This window comes from Mustelus asterias, chromosome 4 (assembly GCF_964213995.1).
Source record: "Mustelus asterias chromosome 4, sMusAst1.hap1.1, whole genome shotgun sequence".
Taxonomy (NCBI): domain Eukaryota; kingdom Metazoa; phylum Chordata; class Chondrichthyes; order Carcharhiniformes; family Triakidae; genus Mustelus; species Mustelus asterias.
In genome coordinates, this window is record NC_135804.1 from 13,067,204 (window position 1) to 13,091,041 (window position 23,838).

The 23,838-nt window shown below is 45.4% G+C and overlaps 1 protein-coding gene across 1 annotated transcript in view; it reads left to right on the top strand.

Annotated features, from left to right (window-relative positions):
* The first annotated feature begins 23,326 nt into the window (after positions 1-23,326).
* The window catches only part of LOC144492493 (chromodomain Y-like protein 2), a 137,651-nt gene continuing 137,139 nt past the window's right edge, over positions 23,327-23,838 (top strand). Inside the window, exon 1 of the mRNA XM_078210576.1 lies at positions 23,327-23,503. Coding sequence (XP_078066702.1) covers positions 23,333-23,503 — 171 coding nt within the window. The 5' untranslated portion in view covers positions 23,327-23,332. The remainder of the gene's footprint in view (positions 23,504-23,838) is intronic.

The following is a 23,838-nucleotide window of genomic DNA, read 5'->3' on the forward strand; positions in this document are numbered from 1 at the left end:
GGCCTCCTCCTGTACTGTAGGGATTCTATGATTAACTCAAGAAAGCCTGGTTAAATTAGTTCCTTTATAACCATAACTATTGGGTCTGGAAAAGGTATCCAAGGGAAAGGGAACCTTGTTAGATTAAATCTTTGTTGCTGTCAGCAAAGGGTGGGTTAAATAAAGACACAGAGCCCGTCATCTCTCCTCACCTGGGTTTGTAGCAATTTGGGGGTATCCCAGCCGGATGGTGATATAGTAACGGAGCCTCATCCGGATCAATACTTTTGGGGAACTGGTCGTAACGCTTAAAAGAACAGATTCGCTGATCATTATCATATTGCTGTTTATAGGAGCTTGCTGTGTACAAAATGACTGCCACATTTCTGACATTACGCCTTATAACATTGACTACACCTTGAAAGTATTTCATTGGCTGTCAAGTGTTTTGGTTCACCTTGAGGGCGTGGAAGGAGCAATATAATTGAAATTGAAGCACCAATGTAGAAATGCAAGCACAGGATAAATACTCCATTATCATCAATGATTGGTCTGCTGTCTTGTTCAGAGGTCATTCCATTTAGCAGCCAAATGTCCTGCCTGGTCAGGTGTTAGACATAGTTTATTACAGAAATCAGGGTTACATGATGTACGTAGAAAGCCCATTTGTCAGTTTAGGATAGAAGTGTGTCTTCAGCGATGAACAGGTCCTTGAACATTCATTGATCTTCATTGCAGCAGCGTAATCAGCCATCCCTTCATCTGCCAAGGATCGAAGCTCTGAAATTTCCTCCTTATGTTCCTCAACTCTTCACTTCTCTCTCCTCTTCTTGGAAATGACTCACAAGTAGTTTTCGGTCATTTGTCGTACCATCCAGAACCTTCTGGAATACTCAGCAGGTTAGGCACCTGCCATGGATAGGGTAACCGAGCTTGTGTTTCAGGTCAACAACCGTTTATCAGAACTGTAAATCTAAATCATGTAGAAAGGCAGGGGAAGGGGGAGAGAGGAGGGGAGAATGGAAGGTATTGTGATATAGCGAGATGCTGCAGACAAAAGGAATGGTGGTGCACAACAAAACAGGCGGCTGTGGAACAGAAAAAGGAAAACAGGTGAGTCTGCAGGGTCCGTTCATGACAATTGCTGAATGGTTACGAACAATTGTTGTCTGAAAAAGATTGCAACAGTGGCTAAGATCAGAAATGATTGGGCTCAATGCTGAGACCAAGGCCAGAATTTTACTGGCACGCCCACCCCGGAATCAGGGCAGGTGAGGCTCACAGAACGGCATTTTCTGTTGGCCTTGGGCGGGATCTTACGTGCCTCGGGCGGGTGAGGCGGTAAAATTCCGGCACAAAGGTTTGATGAGCTGCACCTCCTTGAACTTCCACTGAATTTGATTCGAAAAGTGTGGGAGATCAAGGACTGAGAGATTATAATGGGAGTGGGCTCAAGAGTTAAAAGTAGCCTGACGCCATCGGGTCTTGTTTCTAGACTGAAAGGAGTTCTGCAAACCTATCACCTAATCATAGAATCGTTACATTACAGGAGGAGTCCATTTGGCCTATCAAGTCTGCACCAACAACAATCCAACCCAAGCTCTATCCCTGTAACCCCACACATTTACCCTCCTAATCCTCCTGACACAAAGGGTCAATTTAGCATGGCTAATCCACATCTTTGGACTGTGGGAGGAAACCGGAGCACCTAGAGGAAACCCATGCAGACATGGGGAGAATGTGCAAACTCCACACAGACAGTCACCTGAGGCCGAAATCGAACCTGGGTCCCTGATGCAGTGAAGCAGCAGTGTTAAGCACTGTGCAGAGAGAGCGCAGAATGTAGTGTTACAGTCATAGCTAGGGTGTAGAGAAAGATCAACTTTTTCCTGACAGAAGTTGGTGGAAGAGAGTATGTCCGGGGTGCGTGGGGTCCTTAATTATGCTGGCTGCATTTCCGAGGAAGTGTTGACAGAGTCAATGGATGGGAGGCTGGTTTGCATGATGGACTGGGCTTCATTCACGACCCTTTGTAATTTCTTGCTGTCTTGGGCAGAGCAGGAGCCATACCAAGCTGCGATACAACCAGGAAGAATGCTTTCTATGGTACACCTGTAAAAGTTAGTGAGAGATGTGCCAAATTTCTTTAGTCTTCTGAGAAAGTAGAGGCGTGATGGGCTTTCTTAACTATAGTGTTGACATGGTAATCCATTGGAATGTGAAGGCTGCTAGAGTAAATGTAACGACAAGACAAACCACATTGTGTTTCTGGGAAGGAGGGAAAGGCATGAGAACAACGGGGAGTTAAATGGGAGGGACATAGTTAATTGCCTTGTCAACCATAGTGGCGGGGAATCCCTGATTGAGGATAAGGAAAGACATATCAGAAGCACAAGTATGAAAGGTTGCATAATCTGAACAGATGCAATGGAGATGGAGAAACCAGTGTTCATCTAGCAGTCAGGATACTCCAGTAGCAAGCAATAAAAGAAATAACTTCACAAAATAAATCAAAGTAAAGGTTTAATAAAGAAACCTCATTACATCACCACTTGGGCCATGCCCTGGGCCACAAATGCCCTCCACAATCGCCATCTGCTTTCTATTTATACTGGGTCAGCTGACCCTCACAGCGCATCACCATTGACCACATTATAACAACTGGGAGAATGCAATAGAATCCTTATAGGCAGTGGAGTGGGTGGAAGTGTCTTTATCCACACCACATTCCATCCATCTGTGCTCGCTGACCTGCACTGGCTCACGGTTAAGCAGTGCCTCAATCTTAACATCTTCACCCTTGTTTACAAGTCCCTGCACGGCCTCAGTGTAATCTTCTCCAACCCCCTGAGATATCTGCACTCCTCGAATTCAGATCTAATGAGCATCGCTGGTTCTAATTTCTCCACAATTGGTGATTGGGCTGCCTAGGCTCCTATCTCTGGAATTTCTTACCAAAACCTCTCGACCTCTCACTCCTCCTTTAGGGATCTCCTCAAGAGAATCTCAGAATCTCCTTTCTGACCACAATTCTGACCATTCGCCCAAACATCGCCTTCCGTGACTTGGTGTCAAATTTTACTTTATAAAGCTCCTTTGACATTTATTACACCGAAGGTGCTATGTAAATTCCAGTTGCTGTTGAAAGACATTGAAGACTGCTATTGGAGTCAATGGGTTTATAGTACCTGACATATGATGTATGACATATGAGGAGAGATTAAACAGTTTGGGCTTATGCTCACTGGAGTTTAAAAGGAAGGGGGGGGCGGTGTTCTGATCATAAGGACATAAGAGCATAAGAACTAGGAGCAGGAGTAGGCCATCTGGCCCCTCGAGCCTGCTCCGCCATTCAATAAGATCATGGCTGATTTTTGCATGGACTCAGCTCCACTTACCCGCCCGCTCACCAAAACCCTTAATTCCTTTACTGTTCAAAAATGTATCTATCCTGGCCTTAAAAACATTCAATGAGGTAGCCTCAACTGCTTCACTGGGCAGGGAATTCCATAGATTCACAACCCTTTGTGTGAAGAAGTTCCTCCTCAACTCAGTCCTAAATTTGCTCCCCTTTATTTTGAGGCCATGCCCCCTAGTTCGAGTTTCACCCGCCAGTGGAAACAACTTCCCTGCTTCTATCTTATCTATTCCCTTCATAACCTTATATGTTTCTATAAGATCTCCCCATCGAGGTATATAAAATACTTAAGGGATTGATAAAGTGAATGTGGACCAAATGTTTCCAATTGTTGTACCTGTTAATTCTCAGATACTTTCGACCAGTTTACTTACTCCAAGGTTTTACCCCGGTGCCCTTATTTGCAAGATGGACAAAGGACAAACACAAGTAAAGGTTCAACAAGTTTATTAATAATAACACTATTAACCCTTAAATTACCCACATAAAACAAGAGGATACCCCAAATGCAAGTATACTACCCGCAAAGATGGTTTGGTTAAACTGCAGGCTCGATTCTCTGAGTCCCTCTGGTCTGTCGTCATGAAGGTGAGTCTCGATGGCAGCTTCTTCTTTCTTTCCTTCTCTGGTCAGTCTTCCGGATGGTCAAGGTCACCTCCCTCGTCGAGTCTTCGCTCCTGGTGTGTCTGAAATGTGTCCCTTTATCCCCCTGCCTGCTTGCCTTTCCAGAAACTCCTCTAGCTTCCAAGGAGGGGGTTCCAATACCCAGTGGGTTTCTTGATGTCTGCCTGACAGGACACCAGGGTCTGCCCCCAGGTGTCCATCTCCATGCTGTTGCTTACATGTAACCTGTTGTCAGATAAGGTAACTGCAGGAACTCTCGGTGACAGAAAGCCTAGCACAATCTGGGGTTCTAACAATAGGCCGGTGCATTTCAATGGAGTGCAATGATCTCCTGCTAAGTATCAGTAGAGTGCAACGACCTTTGATGGGTGATTGATGGGTCAGGCCCAGACATGTTTGTGTATTTGTACAATTGGCCTGCCCGAGGTTTGACTGCGTTTGATTTTAATATGCCCAATTCTTTAATTTAGGATATTCAATTTTATCAGCCTTAAAACTAGGCCCTGTTTATATTACCACATTCCCTCCTCTTGATCCAGTGAGCATCAGCGAACTGGACCACACAATTCTTACCAAACCATCTCAACAAGCAAGTACCCCGAATCTGGGGTTGATAGTATCATCCCTAACCCACAATAGTACCAACAAATTTAAATGAAGTAAAATAATTTAAAAAACAATAAGAAACAATACATCAATCGGGTATATACAAAACAAAGCAATAAACAGTACAAAATGACAAGTGACTATACATATTAAATATAGATGGGAGAGTGTCAAGGCTCTTGATTATAGAGCCTCTCCCGATGTCGGATGGCCCTTGCCGAGTCCAAGTTTTGCAGAAATTCCTTCTTCCATCGGGTGAATTTAAATGTGAGGATGGTTAGGTACACTGCCATAAGTAGGATTCCTATTACGGCCAGGAGTGACAGAATGCGGGCCCATGGGTGGATTTGTCATTTGAACCCCAATCCCAGAGGTCCTCCCACCATGTAGTGACTCTAATTTCACTAATGTTCTTCTCTCTTAACTGCTCGACCATCCATTGCCCATAGATGCTACATAGGGTTCGGTTCTGTTGCCTGGCATCATCTTCCACCCTCTCTCGGGTGATCTGATTAATAGTTTGGGCATGTCCGTCCAGTACAGTAACCATAAGGCTACTAGCCCTGTTCTCAGCCAAATCTCCCTCAGCATCTTGCCGAGCATTTTCATTTAAGCTGTCCAAGGTCTGTTTAACTTGTCGGGTTAGGACTCTGAGCTTATTATCCAAATCAACAGATCCGGTGCATTAATGGTGGACACCCCCGCCCCGTATGCAGTCGCCAGATCATTCAGGATTTTCCTCCTCTTGCACCCCTTTGACCTGGACATCTCTTCCCCTGCGCTGTCCCAGTCTTTCGGCTTAGCAGCCTCTGGGTCAAGTGGAGGTACAATTTTCTAAGTGGGGAGGGACACCAGTCTGGTAATTGTGTTCCGTCTAAATCTACCACTAATGGTACCAATTCGTAGTGTGTGTTGTCGAATAATATTTTCCCTGTATGTTTTAGTATCAACCCATTTTGGGGCCCTGGGGTGGTTTCAGGACAAGTGGGGATGGGTGTGCTAACAGTTGGTTTTAACCCATTCTTAATTTCATAGTATATATACTCGTTCTGAATAACCTTACATGGGCACTTCTTTCCTAATTCCAGCCCTTTTTCTGGGCCATGGGCTAGACAGGCTAGCTCCATGCACCCATGGTTAGTGTACGCCCACCAATCACTAGTGAGGGTCATCTTAGGGAGCAGTAATCAGAGCTCCCATTATCTTTCCTGTACACCACTCTTTGGTTATTACACCCATAGGTGATACTCTTATTGGGGTGTACCCATAGGATGCCATCCTCACATTTGCCTGCATCTGATGGGGTGAACCACATATATCTGGGGTATCGTAGGCTGATCTTCTGGTCTTTGGTTGATGTGGTGTCTGGGGTTCGGTCTGAGATGAGGAGTCCCAGATAACAGAGAAGTATGTAGTTCATTCTGGGGGAGATCAAGTTAGCACCTGTTAATTCTTATTAATACCTGATTCTTTTTTCCTTTTCTTTGCTAGAATGTTGTACGACTCCCCTCTTTTTAAAAAAAAAACAAAGAAATAAGTAAATGAATAATAAAGGCCCAATAGTGTCATACGAAGGGTTGGTCGGCAATCAGTGTTAATGGGGTTGAGTGGGGTAAGGAGTTTGCAGAGCGTGAAAATAAAATGTTGGGTATGTGGCATGTGTCCTTCTTGTTGGAGGACTATAGCACAGTATAACAATAGATTCTTCATCCCACAACCAAACTGTGGTGTATCGGAAGATTATGACACAGTATAACGAGACATAGATAGGATGCAAAGCTGGGCTGAAAAATGGCAAATGGAGTTCAACCCTGATAAATGTGAGGTGATTCATTTTGGTAGGACTAATTTAAATGTGGATTACAGGGTCAAAGGTAGGGTTCTGAAGACTGTGGAGGAGCAGAGAGATCTTGGGGTCCATATCCACAGATCTCTGAAGGTTGCCACTCAAGTGGATAGAGCTGTGAAGAAGGCCTATAGTGTGTTAGCTTTTATTCATGATGTGGAGATGCCGGCGTTGGACTGGGGTAAACACAGTAAGAAGTTTAACAACACTAGGTTAAAGTCCAACAGGTTTATTTGATAGCAAAAGCCACACAAGCTTTCGGAACTCTAAGCCCCTTCTTCAGGTGAGTGGGAATTCCCACTCACCTGAAGAAGGGGCTTAGAGCTCCGAAAGCTTGTGTGGCTTTTGCTATCAAATAAACCTGTTGGACTTTAACCTGGTGTTGTTAAACTTCTTACTTAGCTTTTATTAACAGGGGGTTGGAGTTTAAGAGCCGTGGGGTTATGCTGCAACTGTACAGGACCTTGGTGAGACTACATTTGGAATATTGTGTGCAGTTCTGGTCACCTCACTATAAGAAGGATGTGGAAACACTGGAAATAGTGCAGAGGAGATTTACCAGGATGCTGCCTGGTTTGGAGGGTAGGTCTTATGAGGAAAGGTTGAGGGAGCTAGGGCTGTTCTCTCTGGAGCGGAGGAGGCTGAGGGGAGACTTAATAGAGGTTTATAAAATGATGAAGGGGATAGATAGAGTGAACGTTCAAAGACTATTTCCTCGGGTGGATGGAGCTATTACAAGGGGGCATAACTATAGGGTTCATGGTGGGAGATATAGGAAGGATATCAGAGGTAGGTTCTTTACGCAGAGAGTGGTTGGGGTGTGGAATGGACTGCCTGCAGCGATAGTGGAGTCAGACACTTTAGGAACATTTAAGCGGTTATTGGATAGGCACATGGAGCACACCAGGATGATAGGGAGTGGGATAGCTTGATCTTGGTTTCAGATAAAGCTCGGCACAACATCGTGGGCCGAAGGGCCTGTTCTGTGCTGTACTGTTCTATGTTCTATAACGTGGGCAGATAAGAAACCCTTTTCAATTGGGTGATGCGTGGAGTGGACGGATAAAGCTATTTACAATCTGGCCTGTGAAGTCCTGATTCTTTCTCAGTGGAGGGCTTTATATGGGCGGGCTTTGGCTGCCAGATACCCACTGCATTGCCACCTCTGGTAGTGAACGCCGGGTCAAATGGTTCTGGGAGTCTCGGTACCAGGGGCGCCATAGAGGGTAAGGTTTGCGGGGTGCCCCATCCTTTTGGTCGCAGTCCCCTGGGTTAGGGTTTTATTCCTGAAGCCCTGTAAATTGGGACGGGAACCGCAGATTCGTGTGCTGGTCCTGGGGGTAGTGGGTGGGGGTTATTGTGGCTTGTCGGGCCGGCACTTCGAGGGGCATGGGTCGGGGTCCATCGTCGGGGAACCGCTGAGATGGTCGTGTGGGGTACTTGGGTGGTGCCCTCCAGTCCCGGGCAAAATGGTTGGGTTGCCCGCAGTTATAACACTGTGCTTGTGGGGGTGCATATCTGGGATTGGTTTTATCTTGTTCCCTGTACCTGGGATTGGGAATATATCGGGGTTCTGCGCGGGGCTGTGGTCTTCTGTATTGATGATTGGCAGGGGTATATGGGGGTGAGTTTCCCTGTCCCCTGTTTCCACCTCCCCCTGCGTTACGCCAAACCGGGGCCCGGTCTGTGTGGATCGGGTTCATCTTTCCGTGCTTTGTGGGCTTGGGGATGTCTGTTTGTCTGACTCCCCGTTCCCACATGCGAGTCATTTTGCGGATGGCCCAGGCTTCTGTATGTGTATTATCATCAGGGTCAAAATTCTCACAGGCTTTCCAACTCCCCTCGGTGGCGTGTACTATCAGGGTCCGGATCCATGTGGACTGGTGGTGTGCATTTAATTGGACTCGATTTAATTGGCCGAAAACCGCAATAAATTGGTTCCATAGTCGGCCAGCATAGGCCGTCGGGTGTTCCCCTCTCTTTTGTTGGCAGTTGTTTAAACCTTGTACCGGGTCATCCCTATTGTAGCCTATGGCGGCCAGAACGGCTGCCTTCATTTCTGGTAGGGTTCCCCCGGCCACGTTCTGGGGTTCGGGTAGGGCGGAACGGATGGCAGGACTTAAACATAACAGAATAAGTTTAACCTCTTCTGCCTCGTCTAGGCCATTTAAAACACGATATTGGGCGACCTGGTCAAAGAGAGCATGTGGATCCCTGGAGGGTTCAAATACTCCAATCGCTTTAGCTATGTCAGTGAGCTGTGTCATGGTGTATGGAGTTACATAAGTCACATTGTGGTCCTGTCCGTCCTGTCGTTGGGTGGTGACTGGATTCATCGGTACAGGAACCGGATTAGTGACTGGGCTTATTGGGATGGTAATAGGACTCGGAGCTGAGACTGAGTTTCCCCAGATGGGGGCTGGATTAGGTGGTGCCGTTGGTTCCATTACCGGGAAGGGAGGTGGGGGTCCCCATGTCGGCAGTGACGCTAGCTGTTGCATAATGGCAGGCATCCTCTTCTAAATCCTCCCACTCTACCCCTGGGTCACTATCCCCTGTTTCAGTCGTGTATGCACACATTACACCCCTTTTTATGGCTAGTTGTGATTTTAAATCTGCAATCTCATGCAGGCATTTGGAGTGATCTTTTGCGCGGGCTGTACTTGCTTTTCCTGCTTGGTGCAAAACTTTTACTGCAGCCTGCAGGTCGCTGCATTTATGTTTAACTTCCTCTACCTGTTGCAGCGCAGCCTCTCTCTCACGGACAGCGCACTGTGCCTTTTGGTAGGCTTTATCACATTGAGCCTGGAATTGGCTCATGTGTATCATATTGATTTGGTTCCTTTCCTCTCGTGTGTCTACCTCCTCTTGTTGTATGCGCGCGGTAGCACTCATTAAGTCCTGCTTTAGTTGGGTTACCTGGGCCTCTCTGTCCCGTTTAACCCGGATAATCTCTGCTTCTCTGCCAAGGAGCTGTTCTAGACAACTGGCGATTGCAATCACCTTCCTAAGCTCGGGAGCGCTTTTACCCACTTCCGTATGGGCACGACTCCAACAATTCTCTCCCTCGGATCCCAGATCCAGTTTTGGGGCGTCACCCCCCTGCACCCATTTGGGCCACTTATGGTTCAAATATAAACGGAGGACTTCCTCCCATTCAGCATGACTGGCCATAATTATTTCCTTTTAAGATTCGTCACTTGAGTATAGGTAAGGGATCGGGGTAGGGGTCCGGTTTTCACTAAATTCCCTCCTGTAGATTTTACCCAAATTCCCTTGACTCTTTTAACTGCAGTTTGTCCACCTCGTGTTACAGACACCGGGTTTATGGCCCAATTTACTGGTCGTATATGTATTAGTCTTTCACTCAGTTAAGACTGGCTGTCACGTGGGGCAACTTGCCCTCTTAATTCAGGCTCAGACAGAGTGTTGGAGAATACCGGGTTGAAGGTTCGACTTCGGAGCAACGTATCACTTCTTATCGAAGTCCCATCTGGGTCGCCAAATGTTGTACCTGTTAATTCTCAGATACTTTTGACCAGTTTACTTACTCCAAGGTTTTACCCCGGTGCCCTTATTTGCAAGATGGACAAAGAACACAAGTAAACACAAGTTTATTAATAATAACACTATTAACCCTTAAATTACCCACATAAAACAAGAGGATACCCCAGATTCAAGTATACTACCCGCAAAGATGGTTTGGTTAAACTGCAGCCTCGATTCTCTGAGTCCCTCTGGTCCATCGTCACGAAGGTGAATCTCGATGGCAGCTTCTTCCTTCCTTCCTTCTCTGGTCAGTCTTCCGGATGGTCAAGGTCGCCTCCCTCGTCGAGTCTGCTCCTGGTGTGTCTGAAATGTGTCCCTTTATCCTCCTGCCTGCTTGCCTTTCCAGAAACTTCTCTGGCTCCCGGCCAATGAGGTCCCAGGAGGGGGTTCCAATACCCAGTGGGTTTCTTGATGTCTGCCTGACAGGACACCAGGGTCCGCCCCCAGGTGTCCATCTCCATGCTGTTGCTTACATGTAACCTGTTGTCAGATAAGGCAACTGCAGGAACTCTCGGTGACAGAAAGTCTGTCCCGATCTGGGCTTCTAACAATAGGCCGGTGCATTTCAATGGGGTGCAATGATCTCCTGCTAAGTATCAGTAGAGTGCAACGACCTTTGATGGGTGATTGATGGGTCAGGCGCAGACATGTTTGTGCATTTGGACAATTGGCCTGCCCGAGGTTTGACTGTGTTTGATTTTAATATGCCCAATTCTTTAATTTAGGATATCCAATTTAATCAACCTTAAAACTAGGCCCTGTTTATATTACGACACAATTGTGGGTTAATCTAGAGCAAGAGGTCACAGGCACAAATTGAGAGGTGGTAGGTTTAAAACTGAGATGAGGAGGAACTACTTTTCGCAGAAGGTGGTGAATTTGTGGAACTTGCTCCCCCATAGCACGGTGGAGTCTGAATCATTGAATAGTTTCAACAAGGAGAAAGATATATTTCTGATTAAAAAAAGGTTAAAGGGATGGGGGGAGCAGGTAGGGAGGTGGATTTGAGACCGGGGAGAGATCAGCTGTTATCTGAATGAATGGCGGAGCAGATTCAAAAGGTTAATTTGCCTACTTCTTCTCCTAATTCCTATGTTCCTATGTTACTGATGATCGACAACCTAGCCTCAAAAATAACAATAGTGAACTCCAGGTAAGGAAGAGTTGGAGATGGGCCATGAGAAGGACAAAGAGGAGCAAAAATTGGAAGCAAAATTGATTACATTTTCCAATTCTAAGTGAGAAGACCAAGCGACATTGATACAACCATCAATGTACCAGGAGGGGACCTGAGCAGGACTGGAACAAAGAATGCTCCACACATCCCCAGAAAAAGATATGCAGTAAACAGGATCCATATCGGTTCCCATAGCAACACCTTTGATTTGGAGAAAGTGAATAGAGTCAAGGGAGAAGTTGTTCAATGTAAGAACAGATTGAGTCAGCTTGATGATGATGGCCTCCTTTCAAAGAATCGTAGAATCCCCACAGTGCAGAAGGAGGCCATTCGGCCTATCGAGTCTGCACCGACCACAATCCCACCCAGGCCCTATCCTCTTAACCCCACCTATTTATCCTGCTGGTCCTCCTGACACCAAGGGTCAATTTACCACGGCCAATCAATCTAACCCGCACACTTTGGACTGTGGGAGGAAACTGGAGCACCCGGAGGAAACTCATGAAGAGACACAAGAAGAACATGCAGGCTCCGCACAGACAGTGACCCAAGGCCGGAATTGAACTCGGGTATCTCAGGCCTTCCTGGAAAAACCAACTCAATGGTTGACACAAATGAAACCATAAATATCTTATTTGCCTTTGGTGGATGAGTCAGTTAGGAAAAGCACAGAGCCCACGAAGACCATGCGCTTACAATGCGTTGCCATGGCATCTCAAAGCAATTTGTTAGGTGTCCTCGCAAATCAGGGGGTGCCAGGGTCTCCAAGATCATTGTGCTTGGATGGTTCACAACTTTGCAAAACAGATTGATTTAACCATTGATAACCGATCTGGAATCGGTGTCAGAGCCAGTGAAACACCGGCTAAGCAATTGGTGCTGAAGAAATAGTGGAGGGACTAGAAGCACAGGCAGCAAATCAGGAACATTGCAACTGTATGCTTTTCAGGAAGCTGCTGTTATAAGAAGGTTGGGGAAATACTTTCTGCAACACTTCTTCAGCTGGCATCCCTTGCTTTGCAATTATTTATTTCTACAGTATCCGAAATAAATTTTCTGGATAAAATTCAAAGATTGAGAAAACAATTTGCTCATCTATCTTGTGTCAAGTGAGTGTATTTCTGATTTGCGACACATTCTGCATACAAGCTCTAACTGCTAACCCAGGAATTCTAAGTGATTCCTTAGTGGAAGGAATAGATATGCTCCCGGGTTGCATGCTCCCACTGGGAAGCTACTTGGGATTCAGGTGTCTCCTCATGCTGGCTTCTGAGGTGACGGTGTATTTGATTCAAATACCTCTGCTTTTGCTCTGACTCTCTGGATTTTACGGGCTCAATCATCCCAAAACCGTAAAATCATGCCAGAGGTCGACAAACCTTTCCATGGTCCGCTCCTCACCCGCTCCGATTCCTGTGGCAGGCGGGGCGGTAAAATTCTGGCCCCTGGTTCAGCCTGTTTTCTGGAGCGTCTACTGTCACGCACAGAAATAGCAGGGCGGCACGGTGGCACAGTGGTTAGCACTGCTGCCTCACAGCGCCAGGGACCAGGGTTCAATTCTGGCGTCAGGTCACTGTCTGTGTGGAGTTTGCACATTCTCCCCGTGCCTGCGTGGGTTTCCTTCGGGTGCTCTGGTTTCCTCCCACAGTTCAAAGATGTGCAAGCTACGTGCATTGGCCATGCTAAATTGACCCTAGTGTCAGGGGGATTAGCAGGGTAAATACGTGGGATTAAGGAAATAGGGCCTGTATGGGATTGTGGTCGGTGCAGACTCGATGGGCCAAATGGCCTCCTTCTGCATTGTAGGATTCTATGATTCTATAGTTGGATGATCAGTCATGATCATGATGAATGGCGGAGCAGGCTCAAAGGGCCAAATGGCCTCCCCCTGCTCCTATTTTCTATGTTTCTATGTGATGACTCCTTGAAAGACAGCAACCTCATCAATGTTAACTCCAGCATGACCCAACTGCTGTGCTGTATGTTGCATGTTCAGTAGGTCTCACAAAGAGGTCTGAGTCTTGTTTGGTTGGATATTAACTGTTTATTCACAACATATAACTATATTCATAAATACAGGGTACAGCACAAGCTATGAGCTAATTCCATGCTTGCTTCTACACAGGTCTCTGTCCAGGTCACAACTGGCTCATGTGTCTCTTTTCATCACGCTGTTTCCCAGTCACATATTGTCCCTTGCTACACTAAATACTCTAATGCTACAGGTGATTGAGAAGGATTCTTGCCATGAGGGGGATTGCCTTTGCAAAAGTCTTTCTCAATCACCTTCTCCCCATGGTTGAAGAGCTGCTATTGGAGTCACAATGCCCATCAAGAGGAACAGTAGACATAATCATCACACTAAGACAAATCCAAGAAAAATGCAGAAAGCAACAGCAACCTCTATTCATAACCTTCTTTGATCTCACAAAGACTGTTGATCCTATCAGCTGGGGTTGGGGGTAGGGTTGGCGGGGGTGGAGGGGGGGATCCTTCTCAAATTTGGATACCCACACAGGAATTTGTCATCATTTTCCTCTGCCTGCTGCACAATGATGTGCAAGCCGCGATCCTTACCCAGGGATCTTCCCCAAACCCAATATGAGTGCAAACTAAAGTCAAGTAAGGCTGTGTAATTGCACCAATGCTCCTTTCCATCTTCCTCGCCGCAACACTCCGCCCACCTCCATGGCGATCCCTGCCAGAGTGGGGGCACTCTACAGGATGAGCAGGAAACTACTCTACCTACATCACCTCCATTCCAAATGCAAGATCACCCCAACCTCTCTCATTGAGCTGACAATCCATGTGTATGCCCACACTCAGAGGTGAGCTCCAAACTATCATTGACACATTCATGGAGGTTTATGAAAGAATGGGCCTTAGGCTAAACATCTGGAAGACAATGGTCCTCTCCCAGCCTTTTCCCGCTGTGCAACACTGCCCCCACCCCCCAACTATCAAGTTCCACAGTGAACTACTGGGCAATGTGGATCAATCCTCATACCTTGGGAGCCTTCTCTCAGCAAGGGCAGACATTGACGATGAAACTCAATGTCACCTCCACAGTGTCAGCATAGCCTGAGGAGAAGGATGTTTGATGACACAGACCTCAAAGCCGGCACTAAGCTCAAGGCACTGGTTATGGTTAATGAGCTACATTGGGGGGGGGGGAGGGGGGGGGAGGGGGGGGGGCACATCATTAGCATGCCTCACACAAGACTTCCAGAACAAGCTCTCCATTTTGAACTTTGTCATGGCGGGCAGTTACCAGGAGGGCAGAGGAAATGTTTCAGGGACGTCTTGAAAGCCTCCCTGAAAAAGTGCAACATCCCCACCGATTTGTGGGGATCTTTTGTTCGAGACCGCCCGAGCTGGAGAAGAACCATCCGCAAAAGTGCCAACCATTTTGAGCATTCCCAACAGGCCCCAGTGGAGGCTAAGCACAAACAACAGAAGGAGTGTGTCAAAATCCCAGCATCCCATCCACCTGCCGCAGCAAACACTACCGACCCCAGCTGTGGCAGAGCGTGTGGATCCAGCATTCAAATTTATACTCACCTCAGGACCCACAACCTCAGAGTGAAAGAAAGTCATCCTCTGTCCCGAGGGACTGCCTAAGAAGAAGATATTGGATACTCTCTCCCCATGTCCACTGGAGGGGAAGAGACAAAAGTCAAAGAGGATCTGTGGATATATCTCAAGGTTCTACCAATAAAGAAACATTTACATTTTTATAGCACCTGTCATTAACTCAAGACAGCCCAAAGTGCTTTAATTCCCATCAAGTACTTTTAAAGTATCATCACCTGTAATGTAGGAAACATAATTGACAGTTTAGGTACAGCAAGATCCAACAAAGAGCAATGGAGTAAATGGTCAGATAATCTGTTTTAGTGACGATATTGGTTGAGGAATATATATTGATTTGAATATCAGGAAAGGTACCCTGCTCTTCATCAAAATAGTCATAGAATCCCTGCAGTACAGAAGGAGACCATTTGGCCCATCTAGCCCTCACCGACAACAATCCCACCCTATCCCCATAACTCCACATATTTACCCTGCCAATCCCCCAAAGCTAGGGTCAATACAGCATGGCCAATCAACCTAACCCTCACATCTTTGGACTGTGGGGGGAAACAGGAGCACCCGGAGGAAACTCATGCAGACATGGGGAGAATGTCCAAATTCCACACAGACAGTGACCCAAGCGGGAATTGAACCCAGGTCCAAGGAGCTGTGAGGCAGCAGTGCTAACCACTGTGCCACCGTGCCGCCATGATGGCATGAGGCCCATGGGATCTCTTGCACCCACCTAAAGTGGCAGATAGGGGTTCAGTTTAACACTTCATCCACGAAGTCAGCACCCTTGACAGTGCAGTTCTCCCTGTGTTCAACACTGAGGTGTCATCCTGGATTATATATTCATGTCTTTGCAATGGCACAAGAACCCACAACCTTCTAACTCAGAGGTGAGAACATTACTGTTGACACAATCCAATCGTCCTACATCATGATGACAGAGGAGGCAGCCTATTGTGCACTGAAGACTTGGGCTTTTACAACAGAGGTTGGGAACTCATGAGAAATACTCCAGCTATAATTAGAACATGCGTCACTCAGGGCTGTGTTGCTAATGATCCTGCAATTGCCACATGCTCCAGGGTAGATTGTAGTTCAGACACCTTCCGGCACAACCAGGAAAAAAAATCTATCTAAAGTTACCCTCGAGATTCTTCCAATTTGTCGAAGCACTCTTGTACTTGATATTCCTATGAAATTATCCAAAAAGTCAAATGGCTACATACCAAGGATTGTCAAAGTTGATAACTGATGTTTTGTTCAGTGTTTTAAAGGAATTTTGTCAATGTTAAATACAGATAGAAATACAATCTCCATTAGGAGACTGAACAAACTTAGTGAAACCATTCGCAAATGCAATGGAGAGACAGTAAAGATAATATGGTCCTCCACTGAAAATGGTAATTGACAACTGGACAATGATATATTAACTAGATAATAATTTATTTGGCAATTTCTGACATATAGGCTGAACCATCGATTTGATTTGATTTATTATTGTCACATGTATTAGTATACAGTGAAAAGTATTGCTTCTTGCGCGCTGTACAGACAAAGCATACTGTACATAGAGAAGGAAAGGAGAGAGTGCAGAATGTTGTGTTACAGTCATAGCTAGGGTGTAGAGAAAAATCAACTTAATATGAGGTAGGTCCATTCAAAAGTCTGATGGCAGCAGGGAAGAAGCTGTTCTTAAGTCGGTTAGTCCATGTCCTCAGACTTTTGTATCTTTTTCCTGATGGAAGAAGATGGAAGAGAGAATGGCCGGGGTGCATGCGGTCCTTAATTATGCTGGCTGTTTTTCTGAGGCAATGGGAAGTGTAGATAGAATCAACGGGTGGGAGGCTGTTTGAGTGATGGACTGGGCTTCGTTCACGACCCTTTGTAGTTTCTTGCGATCTTGAACAGAGCAGGAGCCATACCAAGCTGGGATACAACCAGAAGGAATGCTTTCTATGGTGCATCTGTAAAAGTTGATGAAAATCAAAGCAGACATGCCAAATTTCCTTAGTTTTTGGAGAAAGTATCTGATCAATTCTGGCCAAGACCTCCCTAACCTTTAGCAATACCTTTTGTCCAAAAGGTTTAACTCCACATATTTCAAGATGGCAACTGAATAGCTATGTTTGGAATGTAGGTGTAAGCCAGGCATGATTGGATATTTCAAAGAGGCAGCACAGGCGTGATACTTGAATGGCCTTATTTTGTGCTCTATGTTTCCATTGTGACATTTGTGTACCTTTAAGAAATGTATTTTTTTTAAAATCATGTTCTATGTAGTTTGTAAGCAGTATTTCTTTTGTTCATTGTGGCACTGGCTGTCTGCTTAGAAGTTCTTTTATTGATGCTTCAATGGCTTAAATGGGGTTTTGTTTATTTTTACTCTGGGCTTCATGCAGTGTCCAGGATTTTATGACCTTTTGAATTGTTGGGGGGAAGATTGATCGACAAATCAAAGTCAAATGGTTCCTCCCCAGAAGAATCCAAGAATTCACTTTCAGTTTTGGTTCAGAGTCAAAAGCTGTCCTGGTTTTCAAGTTGCAGGCAGGTTTTCTCTCTTTCTCTCCCTGGTATTGTAGATTCTCCTGGCCAGCTGGAAGCAGATCTTCTTGTCTTCCTGGAGTAAGAATTCTGTCTCTTGCAGTGGTTTGCTGGCTAAAAGCTAGAGATGATGTGGAGATGCCAGCGTTGGACTGGGGTGAACACAGTAAGAGTTTTAACAACACCAGGTTAAAGTCCAACAGGTTTATTTGGTAGCAAATACCATTAGCTTTCGGAGCGCTGCTCCTTCGTCAGATGGAGTGCTAGAGGTCCAGAGGTCAGCAGTGACATTATCCCTACCTCAAGGGCTGCTGGAAGCTACAAGGCTGGGAAGTCAGAGTTTCAATTCTCCAACCAAAGGACTAAATTCCAGCATCGTGTGAGCATCCTTGTTTTCTGTGTTAAACCTGTATCAAGAGGTATTTGTTTGTGGGATTTGTTTGGTTGGAACAGTATTTAGTTGTTAAGGTTTATACAATATCATGGGGTTTTTTTCTTGTTTGTAATTGGTAAAAGTTATTGTGATATGTTAACTCTATTCTGAAATAAACTTTGTTTGATAAAAGCTCCCTAGTGGGTCATTTGAATCATACTTGAAGTGAAACATCTCATGCTTACCCATGCTAAATTCAAATAGCAGAACTTATGATCCAGGCAGACTCCATAAAACACTTTGGAGTTTCTGACCTGGATTATAACACTATGATCCTATAGATTAAAAACATATTATCAATTGAAAGACAGATACAGCTTTATAAAAATAAAAGAACAAAGAAAACTACAGCACAGAAACAGGCCCTTCGGCCCTCCAAGCCTGTACCGACCTGCACTGTAGTACCTATTCCAATAAGATCTATTCAGATCATGCACTCCTGTGTGGAGTTTGCACATTCTCCCTGTGTCTGCATGGGGTTTCCTCCGGGTGCTCCAGTTTCCTCCCACACTCCAAAGATGTGCAGGTTAGATTGATTGGCCATGCTAAATTCACCCTAGTGTCAGGAGAATTAGCAGGGTAAATATGTGGGGTTATGGGAATAGGGCCTGGGTGGGATTGTGGTCAGTGTAGACTTGCTGGGCCGAATGGCCTTCTTCTGCACTGTAGGGATTCTATTCTATTCTATTCATAGATAGCCAGCATGTCAGGAATTCCATAGCTTTAGTACGAAAGAGAGAAGCTTCTAACCCCAATGGTCATGAATGTTTGTGAAAGATGACGTAAGTTTTTAACCATATGTGGGAATGGCTAGTGGCAATAATATCTGGAACCAGATCTTAAATTGGATAAATCAGACATTCACCTACCCCTTCAATACATCCCACTTTTATGTGATTAGAATCTGAAGCCTGGTACAGAGTCCAGTGCTGTCCCAACACACTTCATTCCTGATCACTATTTTAATAACTGCTTTCTCCTTTGCTGACTAAGTTGGCTGGAATAGAGCTGACTCGTTCTACATGACTCAAAGGGAGATGGTTAATAAATTCCTGAAAAGCTATGTGTGAATTATACATGATCTAATCACAACAGTGTCATGCGCTCCTTCGGTGATTACACCTCAGAATCTTGCTTTTTTGTTTCTGAAATCTAAACGCTCCATTCTATCTACATTTTCATCAACTTGAAAGCAAGGCTCGCGGCACCATTTCAATATTGAGGAGGAAAAATGGCATGGACAGCTCCAGGTGAGAAGCTGACAATGCCAAAAACACAGGCATTGAGTTGAATAGCCTCCCTCTGAGCTATTGTTTCATAGAAACCCTACAGTACAGAAAGAGGCCATTTGGCCCATCGAGTCTGCACCAACCACAATCCCACCCAGGCCCTACCCCCACATATTTTACCCGCTAATCCCTCTAACCTACACATCCCAGGACTCTAAGGGACAATTTTTAACCTGGCCAATCAACCTAACCCGCACATCTTTGGACTGTGGGAGGAAACCGGAGCACCCGGAGGAAACCCACACAGACATGAGGAGAATGTGCAAACTCCACACAGACAGTGACCCGAGCCAGGAATCGAACCCGGGACCCTGGAGCTGTGAAGCAGCAGTGCTAACCACTGTGCTACCGTGCCGCCCCTTCTCAAACTCATTCTTTCCTGTAACCTGCAAAGTAACAGTCCTATTACACTGTTCGAACATGAGCAGATGTTCTCCCCAGTGTCCCGACCAATAGTTATCCCTCAATCGACATCGGTGAAAAAACAGCAATAGCGAAGCAAAATACTGCAGATGGTGCAAATCTGAAATAAAAGCAGGAAGTGCTGACAGCATATCTGGAGAGGGAAACAGAGTGTCAAAGTCTAGGAGCTTTTGCCATTTTGATGATGGACTCAGAATATTTAGTCCTAATCTTGTTGTTGTTTGTGGAGCATTGTTTTCTGCAAACCAGCTGCTGTTTCCCTACGCTATAATAGAGATACCATTTTAAAGGTATTTCATTGGCTGTAAAGCACTTTGGGGTTGTCCTGAGGTTGTTAAAGGCACTATTTAAATGCAAGTCTTTATTTGCCTACAACTCAAATTTGTTGCCATGCAACCACAACCTTTTGAGTTGTTTAGCTTCTCCAGCATTCCTTTCAACATTTGTGCTGTCTTGCCTTGTCCCACCACCTCGGTTTCTCAGTCTATGTACGTTCCTGCCACCAACCTGTCACTCACTGTTACCTCCTGCTATCCACTTCCTACCAGCAACTCAAGCTCTAGACTAAGCAGCCATAAGAGGCCCACACTTTGCACAATATTAGTTGCTTTTCAATAGCACCCACAATTTGTGCATATTCCACATGATTACTGATTGCATTGCCAAATTGTTGCGACAATACTTGTGCATATGGAAGAAAACGTGCTGGGAAAATCCGGAAACACAAAGTAGAGAGAAATCTGGTTAAAGTGTAACGGCACTGAAGGTATGAAATTAAAGGGTGGAAACAGGTTTGCGATGCAACCCTAATCCTAACCCTAACACTAACCCTAATCCTAACCCTAACCCTAACACTAACCCTAACGCTAACCGTAACGCTAACCCTTCATTAACCTGTTAATCACATCATCAAATTTCAGGATTTGGCCATCAGTCAGGCAGTATTCAGGAGGTACATGGACATATCTAAAGGACACCTCATATCCCTCTTGAGGCCACAGGTGTACAAAGCATGTACACAACTCAAAGGACTAACAATTGCATAAATCCTGGGAGGGCAGATTGAGTTGTTTACTCCACCAGCTCTTTCCTAAAAAGAAAACACAAAAACACTGGCAATATCGGCACGTCAGACAGCATCTGTGGAGAGAAAAACACATGACCCTTTGCTCAGGTTTATATATTGATTGCCAACTCACTACGGTTCACATAATGTTCATGGTTTCCATTGCTGTCATGTACAATGACCTTCTTACAATGTTCGGCAATTATGGAGCAGTACAATTAGTCATCAGAATTGGGTAATCTTCCTGATATATTTGACTTAAATGGGTGCAAGTTACTGATTGGTGACACAGTGGTTAGCACTGATGCCTCACAGCACCAGGGACCCGGGTTCAATTCCCAGCTTGGGTCACTGTCTGTGCGGAGCTGCACATTCTCCCCATGTCTGTGTGGGTTTCCTCTGGGTGCTCCGGTCCCTCAGTAAACAAGTGGAGAGAAAGACACCCTACAGCAATAATGGAACAAGGGATACCCTGTGCTTTACTGCCAAACCATATTTCTTGCTGCGTGTATTTGCTAAAGGAAACAATGGTGGGAGCTTTCTCAGCCCCACATCACCCTTCAGCCAAACAGCTGGCATATTTTGCTCGGGAAAACCTGGGTGAATGAACAAACATCTGCTGCCTCACAGCGCCAGGGACCCGGGTTCGATTCCCGGCTTGGGTGACTGTCTGTGTGGAGTTTGTACATTCTCCCCGTGTCTGTGAGGGTTTCCTCTGGGTGCTCTGGTTTCTTCCCACAGTCTGAAAGACGTGCTGGTTAGGTGCATTGGCCGTGCTAAATTCTCCCTCAGTGTACCCGAAAAGGCGCCGGAGTGTGGCGACTAGGGAATTTTCAGAGTAACTTAATTGCAGCCTACTTGTGACACTAATAAGCATACTTAAACTTAAACATGACATTGCAGCCTTTTAGAAAGGATCATACATTAGAACTTTAGTCAACTCAACCTTTCATATGGGGGGTCCCAAATTACATCAATTCCAAGGTTTGTCAAAAAGCTTTTTGCATGTGCTTTGAGAAAGTCCTACTACTGTACCAATGTGGACAACCTCAAACTTCCACACATATTCCCCATCTCACTCTTTTAAGATGCTGAGACAAGCTTTGCTCCCAAGTTTGTTGTTTGTTGATCACAATTACCTTTTCTCTGTCCTAATGACCCAGTAAGAAGTCTCATAACACCAGGTTAAAGCCCAACAGGTTTATTTGATATCACGAGCTTCTGGAGCGCTGCTCCTTCATCAGGTGAGCAGCGCTCCAAAAGCTTGTGATACCAATAAGCCTGTTGGACTTTAACCTGGTGTTGTGAGACTTCTTACTGTGCCCACCCCAGTCCAATGCCGGCATCTCCACATCATGGCTACCACCTAATAATGACTATATCACAAATATCATAATGTAAATTGATGCAGTCCTATCACAAATGTATAGATGCGTATGTATATAAATCCAGCTACAACCGGTTATACATTTACAGGGCAAAACATCAATATGGATGGACCAATTATTTAGAACTTAAAAAAAACAAATATTTCAATTAAAAATTTGAAAGCATTTTCTCTACAACGATGTGACACATTGCTGTACCATTGGGAATTTGACAAAAGTAGTACTAATGCAAAAGTATATTTTAATTAAAAAGTCGTGAATTTCTTTGCTCTCCAAAATACATTGCTAAACTACTGAGCATGTGGCTTTCAAAAATACCAATACAAGAGCACTTTTAATTTAAAAACTGTTAATATTTTGCAGTCCAAAGCAGTGACAAGTTGGTTTACCATTGAGAAGGTGGCTAAAAAATATCAATGCAAAAACACATTAATTAAAAATTGTAAATATTTTGCTCTCCAAATCAGTGACATACTTGGTTTACCATTGAGGAGACTAAAAATGCCAATGCAAAAGTTTGTGTATTTATTAGTGTCACAAGTAGTGACACACACGGAGATAACACTTCTCCCCTAGCAATGACTTTACCTGGCCAGGCTTAATCCCCATGCCATTGACACCTGAACACAGAGGAAATACATTTCTACATGTTAATGTGACAGTGTCACGTGTCCGGGTAACACTGAGGGAGAATTTAGCACGGCCAATGCACCTAACCAGCACGCCTTTCGGACTGCGGGAGGAAGTTGGAGCACCCGGAGGAAACCCACACAGACACGGGGAGAACGTGCAGACTCCGGGCCGGCAGTGACCCAAACCGGGAGTCAAACCTGGATCCCTGGCGCTGTGAGGCAGCAGTGCCACCGTGCTGCCTGGATGTATTAATCAAAAATTGTGAACATTTGGCAATCCAAATCAGTGGCAAACTTGGTTTACCATTGAGAAGGTGACTTAAAAAAAAAACCAACGCAAAGGCACACATTAATTAAAAATTGTAAATATTTTGCAGTAAACTTGGTTTACCATTGAGAAGGTGACTTTCAAGAAATACCAAAGCAAAAACATATTCTAGTAAGAAATGGGGAATAGTTTTTTTTGGTCTGCAAAGCAGTGACACGTCGACAAACCATTGAGAATGTAACAAAAAAATGTATTTCTTCTGTGGTCAGGTGTTGGGGGCATGGGTAAGAGAGCCTGGCCAGGTAAAGTCATTGCTCGGGGAGAAGTGTTATCGCCGTGTGTGTGTGTCTCGCTACTTGTCCCCTGTCTTCCCACACGTGGGGCTGGCCGTGTTAGTTTGCTAGGCGCCGCAGGATTGGATGGGGCATTTGGTTACTTCCTCCTGTTACAGTGTAGCCAGAGAGCGACGCTAGCACCGGATTCTGCGCATTAACTCAGTCCCCTGTATATGAGTGTGTGTGAATGTGTGTATGTGTATGTGTGTATGTCAGCCTGCAAAGGAGCACTAGAGGCAAACCCGGCCGCCAAAACAACAGCAGCAGCAACACCAGCAGCAGCAAGCAGCAAGCAAGCAGCCACCACGTCTAAAAGCGGGATGGCTTCAGGAGATCTGTACGAGGTACTGCTCTTTAATATTTTACAGGGATATATTGCTGATCTACCCCCCCCCCCTCCCTGTCCACCTCCAACTAGATACAACACGAGGGGGAAGCGTTTAGAAAGTAGCTGGAGCTGTTAGGAGGCTTTGCTTGCTTGCATTTTTTCCCTCTCTCTCGCCCTCTCTTGCACACAGAGAGAAAAAGAATTGAGAAGCGGTGGGATGGGAGCGCTGTGGCACAGCTTTCTCTTTTCATGCTTTGAATGCATTGCTGGATGATAGGCCTTTGAGGGGGGGGGGGGGGGAGTGGTGGTTGAGTTAGCGGTTGCATCTGAGAATGGGGAAGGGGGGGAGAG